Source organism: Poromitra crassiceps, assembly GCF_964638095.1.
Source record: "Poromitra crassiceps genome assembly, chromosome: 4".
Lineage (NCBI taxonomy): Eukaryota > Metazoa > Chordata > Actinopteri > Beryciformes > Melamphaidae > Poromitra > Poromitra crassiceps.
Genome location: NC_139626.1, coordinates 63,884,025 through 63,892,881, shown reverse-complemented (window position 1 = coordinate 63,892,881; position 8,857 = coordinate 63,884,025). Strand labels below are relative to the sequence as shown.

Here is an 8,857-nt window from a genome sequence, read left to right as displayed (position 1 = left end):
TCGCCAGATTATGGTGCGACAAAAGTGAGTGAGTGAGGTGGCAACTGGCATTAACAAGTGGACTCATAACATAAGAAGTGTGTGTTGTTTAGCGCTGTCGTGTCGTGTGTGACCAGGGAACAAACAGACACTCCAAAGAAGGACGTGTAGCTTTCATTGACAAGGTAACGCTATAATGTTTTCGCAGGTTTTGATAAACAGTCCACCTCTCGGATTAGCATCTCCAGTGCTAATAGCTAGCCAGCCATAACATAAGGGACGGCACATTATGAGCCTTGCTGTGAAGTTTACGTGACTACTGCGCTTAACTATAATCATGCTATGAGTTAGACCCGTTTCTCCTCGAAACGGCTCTCGAGGAGAAACGGGGCTAACTAGCTATGAGTCTACCTTTTGTAACGGTTGTTGCCCAAATTAACGTTACATCATCATGACACTAACAGCCAGGCACTGCAGCTGAAACAACGGGCCCCAAAACAGACATGTCTTTGATTCACGTTAGGTGCCCACTCCCCAGTATGGGCTTCTAGCCACACTCCATCCCCGAACAGCACCTCTTGTCTGGTCCAAACTGTGTGGTTCTCCTCCTCTGTGTCTGTGTCTGAGCTGAGCTAACCTAACGTTACGCCTACCCGATAACTCCGTTTCCCATTTCCAGGAAGTTGTTGACCGTGGCCGTGTATCGAACTTGCCTGGCTAGCTCAAGTTGGTTAAAGCTCTAGTAGTCTTGTCTGTCTAGCATGAAGCATGTGTGGTATCTGTCATACCAGTTTGACTCGTTAGCCCAAAGTACATCTGGAGGTGGTGGTGGTGGTGTGTGCACTGTAGCTAGGGAGGTGGTGATGCTTGCTAGAGTACAGAGTGAACTTCATCAGACCGCAGCTGTTTCTAAGCAAAGCCTCCTTGCTGGCTAGTGTGGCTAATCCCCGATGCCTGTGTTTCCTGCTCTTTCCTTCCCCGCAGATGGTCAGTAGGAGCTTTCAAAGTGAGACACACACATGATGATGTCACGTCTCGATGACTGCAAACAATGGACTGAATCCGTGGATTATGACAGACAGGCTAAATACTGTGACATCTGCCTCAGAGAGCACGACAGGATAGCCTGCTAAACAAACGAGCCTTCAGAGATTACATATCAATAATCTTGCAACAGACAAGAAACAATTGCTAGTGCCAGTAGCTGAGAAACGAACCTCCATAAAATGTTATCATTCAAGAGGAAAGGTAGATAAGATGCCTGTTATCACTACTCCCCACTGTTTGCTTTAGTGCTAATGCTAACTGCACCTCCTGGACCAGCTGAGGGTTCTATTCTTTGCATTGCTTCCAGCTATTTGAGGCTCCTGCTTCTCAGAAAGGATGAAAACAGCTGAGATTGGGCCTAAAACATATGACCAAATGAATGTTTGGGGGAGGGAAGGCATGGCAGTGATGAGCTGGCTGAGGGAAGGCATGGCAGTGATGAGCTGGCTGAGGGAAGGCATGGCAGTGATGAGCTGGCTGAGCTGGTCTGGTGACATGCTACGATGTCTGAAACCAGAATGTCAACATCTATCAGAACGACCTGCCATCATTGTCGTTTATCACATCCTATTTCAGACACATCAGCGTTTCCTGTTGTAAGATTCCACTGTGTGATTGTGGTGACCGTGACACTACATTGTCACCCTTCACAGCTTGTTGGTGAGAGCGTGGACTGGGATTGACATAAATCTCTTCTTCTTTTGAGGAAGGAACATGTGCCGCTGTTTTCACTTGTTTTGGGGCGTTTAATTAAAAGTGAGCCGCCTCTGGATTTGGCTCTATCTAGTGATACACTGATGTCTTCTGGGGTTGATGCCATTATAAGTATAGAGGGGTTGGTGTCAATGTCACAAAACGCATATTCGTAATCTATAAGTTATATAGGCCTACACCCTTTTCAATGGCCCCACCTTTAGCCTACTCCTCTTATACAACCTAGTTCCAATAAACTAGAATTCCTGGAACAAAGGGTGTCCACACAAAACAGTTTATATTTTTAATAGTGGTGAGAGTAACAACCGTGTTTTGGTCTTTATCTGTGTTTTGTTTCCCATTATCCTCCTGAGCTTAACATATGAGCATATCACAACCATTGAAGTCAGTTGGTCACCACTCTCCACTCAGCTGTTGAGTTAATAGTGCCTTGCCCTTTTGCCATCTGACTTTGATTTACAACAAGATGGTCCCTTTCAGTCAGGTTTACTGCAAGACAGCACATGTTCTAAACTGTCTGTCTGTCTGTCTGTCTGTCTGTCTGTCTGTCTGTCTATCTATCTACAGTATCTGTCTGTCTGTCTGTCTGTCTGTTTATCTATCTATCTATCTATCTATCTATCTATAAAATTGAGTATGTGGGCTCTGTCTGTTTCAAATTCTGTGTTCGGCCACAGCTATGCCGTTTTACGTGCGATTGGGCTGAAACCTTCAGGGTGTGCTAAGGGCACCCGTGCGGGTGACCTGATGGAGCCAGATTTTTTAATTAGCTAATGATGATGTGATGTCATCAGTGATGATGTCATCACTGATAATGTAAGAAGTGGTCAGAAGGGCTGTAAGAAGGGCTCGTGTACACACACATACACACACACACACACACACACACACACACAGAAGGAGGCATTGTGACAAGACTGATCAGTGATGTCATAGGGGGACACACCATCGACCATCATATTATAAAAAAAAAAAAAAAAAAAAAAAAAAAATATATATATATATATATATATCATATTATAACTCAATGGGACACACACAGACTGATGATGTCATCATCAGTGATATCATAATGGGACACACACACAAGGAGGCATTGACATCTCTGATGCAATAACATTTAGTGAGCTACTCGCGCGCGCGCACCAATAGGGCAGGCGAGGCTGTGCACAGTGGCGATTCTAGAGTCTGTTGAGGCCCTACACCTAGGCATAAATTTCCAGGGGCCCCCTCCAACCAGCGTTCATCACCATTATGTTATAATCTGACACCAACAAAAAATGTATGAAGTCTAAAAAATGTTTTCCTTCAACATCAAAAACCTTGTAATTTTCTAAATATAAAGAACACTAAAAACCAGAACAATAAAAGAGCCAAATAAATAACCAAATAACTTCAACATTGTCACATTACATATTAGAATTAGAATTTTAAATGTTCTCTTATGACATAGCTTTCGTAAGCCTATTCATAACTTTCATACAGGATGCAAATTAACATTTTTGCCCACCGACCAAATGGCTAGTGAATATGCAAATGTTTACCAACCATTCAAATTACCGTTGTTTTTGTTGTTGTTGCTTTGTGTGTGGGGGGGGGGGGGGGGTGGTGTGTGAAGCAAATCTACCAGCCACCTGCATATTTATATTTTACCAGCATATGGCTGGTGGGTGGCTGGTGCTAATTTTATGTCCTGCTTCCATAGACGGTGTCACATACTAGCTGTGTTTCCATTACAGTTTTTCGCAAAATAATTGCGATATTTCTACAACTTCGACTTGTACAATTGCGACTTGTAGGCGTTTCCATTGAAGTTGAGTTTGGTCTGACGGCACGCACACCTGAACGCACTTCCCCATTACCAGCAGCTGCCACAGTGATTACGCACGGGGATCTGCCCCATATGGCCATATCCCGTCCCCTGCATGCTCAAATCCAACCAATGGTCAATGCAAATCACAACATGAAGTTACAACGCATATAAACGAGCCTGATTATCAATTAAAAATAAAATTAGTGGCAACGTTGCTGGCTGCGGTGAATGCAGTGAGCGCGACAGGCAGAGGAAAAAATGTAGCCTAATACAACTGGTCCGATTTAGAGATGGAGGAGGGGGGAAAAGGCTGATATGGTTCAATAATCGGAATGTCGTGTATTATAATTATAACATTGCACCTGAAACGTGTGTAATGTATTACTCACAGTCACTGTATTCACTTCAGACAGCACCACCGCACCGGTGTGTGCTTTTCATCCCCTCATCTCGCTACCGAACTTATTTTCCGCTGCTTTTCCAAAGGAGAATATGGGTCACATGACGTGCAAATGCGGAAAAACTGTTTCCATTACACTTTTGCGATAAACTCCTATATCGACACGTCTGAAAAACCACCTCATGAGAGCGCAAAAACTTTTTGCGATATTTGGGAGGTTTTTCGAAATTCACGTGTTTCCATTACCCAATTTCTATTGCGATATTTAGATTTTGCGCATTTCTGAGGGTAATGGAAACACGACTACTGTCACATACATACATACATACATACATACATACATACATACATACATAGACAGTGTTTACCCTAGAAAAATGTTCAGGCCTGGAGGGCTTTTGAAATGTACCCCGACCGCAACGTTGGGGGCCCTCGCTGGCGACTAGGGATGTTCATTTTGAAAATTTTCCAAAATCGATAATCGGTGAGAATTAACGATCAATTATCGATTATCGATTTTATTAATACTTAGAAAATTTTCAATATTTTCAATTTTTTTTTTTTTTTTTTTTTTTTTTTTTAACAAAATGAATGCCTATGGCAGAAAATACGAAAGACAACGTGTTCTCCTCAATGAACTCTTTATTTCAATGTGTCTCCTCTCCAACACTGTTTTTTTTTTTTTTTTTTTTTTTTTTTTTTTTTTTATAATTAAAAAATCGATCCAAATGCCACAGGATCGATTCCAATCCTTAACGATCGATTATCGATTTTCGATAATTGATGAACATCCCTACTGGCGACGCTAAACTTTTAGCTAACCTGTTCACATCTATGTTCGCAATGGCATCCCAACTATCATACTATTATGGGATGCGATGCGAACTGTTGTATTATGAGATGTGGGTTTCCCAGGCAACGACACATGTTGACACGTTTTGGAACAGTGCCGCACGCTGACACAATGCTCCTAAAAGCAAAATGCTTATTGTTTTGAATGATTTGGCACTTTCTATTACAGTATTGTTGTATTGTAATAATATGCCGCAAAGGTTTATTGAAATTTTGGGGAGAGCAGGGAAAACAAAAATTTTTTTTTGTTTGTTTTTGTTTTGTTTTTGTTTTTTGCAATTCTTTTCTGGCCTGGCCGGCCCGCCAGGCCTGTAGAATGGTAGGGGAATCACTGATAGAATTCATAGCTCGACTGTTAACTTAGCTAGCCAGGTAAACAAAAAACTTGACACTAGGGTTGTGCGATGACATCAAAATAGCCACCATGATTGTTTTACAGTGAAACATCGTTTTGGACGATGGCATCATCATTGACGGGTGGGGTGGGGCTTGGGGGAATAATTAATTATTTATTAAGTCGCTGCGTTGCTGTAATGCCATTTGGCTAGCCGCTGCAATGCATTCACGTTAACAACAGGACAGCTGAGCCTGAGCTCTACATGATACCAGTGGGCTTTGATAGCCTTTGCTCTGTGCTACAGCACAGAGCCAGGCGACTGAAGTGGGCAGTGGCTGTCACTACCAGTAATTTGAACGGCGCAAAACAAATAACGTTAACGTTACAGATCCTCACCAACAACGTGTGTGTTGAATTTAACTAGCTGGCAGAAAACTGACTGAATTACTGGCTGATGTAACGTTAGATTCACGTGGGCTTTTTAACCAAATGTAATGAGAGAGAGTTTAGGAGAAATGGCTAGAGAAACGCAGCTGCTGTATCTATAGAGCGACTCCAACTTTCACTTTGGAAACAGGCGAGTTAAATTCACAGTTGAAGACTTGTACTCACTTTGGGTTGAAAACGGGAAAGAACGTGAAGTTTCTTCTTTGTCTTAAAAAGTTTTCACAACAACACAGCCGACTTCTCATGCGCGGGGGACGCCCCGGCGACATTAAACAAGCGCTCCCAGTGCAGAGAAGCAGTGGAGCGGAGGAGGGGGAGCGGGAGCGGAGGCTTCCCTGAACCGAACTGGGTGCGCTTGTTTAATGCCGCCGGCGCGTCCCCCGCGCGTCACGGTAAGTGGACTTGGCCTCTCTTATTATTAAAACGGCACAATTTTAATTCGAACAGATAATGAATTACGATGATCCGATGTAGAAGGCTCAGAGGTCGATGGGGGGTCGGCCCATCATGATGGTCGATACCATCGTCCATCGTGCCAACCCTACTTGACACCATTGCTCAAGTAGGGTTAAGTTATTCAAGTATCTCCCCCAAGGTAGGCAAGACTAAATAACAGCATTCTGCTTATTCAGCATCTGCTCACTGTCCTTTTTTCCTCGTCCTCTTTAAAAAAAAAATGTTTTTACTTCCAGATAACTCTTCTTCATTCACTTTCACTTTCACAATTCAAGAGAATGTACGTGTCGTGAATCATGCGTATGACGGGAATGGTTCACAGTGACCCTGAATCATTCCCGTCAAACTTACATGATTCACGTACATTCTCCTGAATGTAGGTTTCACTTTCAATTCAAGAGAATGTACTGTACCTTTAGGTTCCTTTAGGGAGGTTTCCTTCTGTGATGTCATGTCATTGCAAATTGTCAGGGGAATGACATGTGGCCCCTTGGCTTTAGGGAGGTTTCAATGTCATTGCAAATCATCCATTGGTTGTTTAATGGAGAGTGGGCTGCTGTGGACTGTGGAGTAAAGTTTGTCACCGGGGGCCCTAACGGCCCCAAGCAGTTGCCTGCCTTGCCTGTTCACAAGCTGCGCCTCTGGCCGCACAACAGGCGAGCCTAGGCATCGAGCATGCCTAGTGTTCTAAATCTAAACAAAGACCTTGTATTGACCCAGCTATCTTAATGGTTTTATAGTGTGTCTAATTTCTCACCGTGTGTGGGTCGGCATGCATATCATTGCACATAATGCATAAAGACTGCTTTGTTGGTTGAAGTAGGGACCATAGCTATGTGTCGTGTAGACACTGTAAATATCTGATTTATTGAGTTGGAGCCAGGGGATTGGATGTTTAGACTGTTTTTATTAGGGGTGGGGGAAAAAATCGATTCACCTAAGTATCGCGATTTTTAATGTCACGATTTTTTGGATCGATCTTTTATTCCAGAATCGATAATCGCAAATTATTATTTTTATTTTTTTTTATTTTTTATTTTTTTTGGGTGCTTGCAGTCAGGCCACTCACTGAACAGCAGGCCAGGCGCCGCCTACTGGTTTACTAGTGGTTTTATTACTTTATTAGTTAGTCTGAAGTAATAATTACACTTCAGGGTTAAAGTGGGTGCATCTCATTGTAAAATTGGACTTCAAACGGCCCAAATCTGGCTTCAAACGGCCCAAATTTCACGCGCGTTGGCCCATATCGGCCTGGCCTGCTTGGTATCTAATGCCCGGCCTGAATTATGATCCCAGTCCGCCCCTGTTTTTAACTATATCGCCCAGCCCTACTCATGATATATAATATACAGTCTCTAGTGTATGATTCAACTTTTCCCATGTTCTAATCTAGTGTAAAAAAGCAAACAAACTGAAAAAATAAAAAAATAAACAAAAATCGCAATAAATCGTAATATCGAATCGCAATAATCGTAGAATCGCAATACTTAAGAATCGCAATATAAATCGAATCGGCACCCAAGAATCGTGATAGTATCGAATCGGGAGATAAGTGAATCGCCACAGCCCTAGTTTTTATAGTGATCTTCCCCTCAATTTCAGCTTTGAAATGTGATTCTTATGGCCCAAAGGACAGTTTATTTTAGTTTACCTAGATGTGCTACATCTAAGCATGAAATGCAGTTTGTCATACCTCCTCCTTCAGTGAGATGTCACAACAGTGTACAGCTCCATAAGACTAGTGATAAAGCTGCCTGACAGTAAGTACCCAGGATGTTTCTCTGTAGGTAAGGATGCAGGTTTCTGTCTCATTTACACAGTCCAAGCTCACAATGTAGTCCTTCAGCCACGACATAAGCACAATGTGTGTTTATAAGTAAGTACTAGGCATCTCTATGCGCGCTCGATTCTGCAGCTCGCCGAGCTGGCCCTGCAGCTCGCATTTGCAGCTCGCCCGCTGCGCGGCCTTGCCCGCAGCTCGGCTGCTGTGTGCCCTTGCCTGCCCTATTGGCGCGCGCACAATGTCTCCCTCTCTCTCTCTCCCTCAGCCTCTCCCCCTCGCTCTCCCTCTCCTCTCTCTCTCTCTCCCTCAGTCTCTCTCCTCTCTTTCCCTTTCCGTCAGTCTCTCTCGTGAGCCTCAGACTGATGACATCACTTGTGTGTGTGTGTTCATTTATGACATCACTGATTATTTATCCTATTAACCGCATGGCGGATTTGAACGCGGATGCCCCCGCCCCCATAGGAAGAGCGTGACTCTAAAGCCAGAGTGTTTTGCTCAGTGGTGTTTTGAGGCTGACGGAACATCGTTACAGGCGTTACATGGCAACGCGGTCACACACGTGTGTGTTTATAGAGTATTTTTGTGGCTTCACGTGGGCTCAGCCAATCGCAATCAAGGACCAGAACTAGCTGTTTTAGAAGTTGTTGCTGCTCTACTCTTACCTTGGTAGTAACTCTCAATTTATATTTTGCTTGGCTCATAGTTAATCTGAAGTGCATCTACACTGTCTGGGCAGGGGACGTGTATTTTTGTCTGATTTATCATTGCTATGATGATGCTGTTCTTGTGTGAAAAGAATTGTCTCCTCCTCCGTCTCTAAAAAGCTCCTGTGCCAGCCAGCGCTGCTGCCATGTCGGCCAAAGCCATCTCTGAGCAGACGGGGAAGGAGTTCCTGTACAAGCACATCTGTACCACAGCAGCCGTGCAGAACCGCTTCCGCTTTGCCAACGTGACTTCTGAGACGGACTGGGACCGCATCACACAGGAGCACCCGTGGCTGCTCACTGAGGTGAGGCTCACTACAGCATC

The 8,857-nt window shown here is 43.7% G+C and overlaps 1 protein-coding gene across 3 annotated transcripts in view; it reads left to right on the top strand.

Moving 5' to 3' along the window:
• The first annotated feature begins 36 nt into the window (after positions 1–36).
• LOC310774577 (ATP-citrate synthase-like) overlaps positions 37–8,857 on the top strand; it is a 58,719-nt gene continuing 49,898 nt past the window's right edge. For all 3 annotated transcript variants that reach the window (XM_083634667.1, XM_083634666.1, XM_083634665.1), the window contains exons 1-2: positions 37–164; positions 8,653–8,837. In XM_083634667.1, the coding sequence (XP_083490793.1) occupies positions 8,679–8,837 (159 nt within the window). In that variant the 5' untranslated portion in view covers positions 37–164; positions 8,653–8,678. The remainder of the gene's footprint in view (positions 165–8,652; positions 8,838–8,857) is intronic.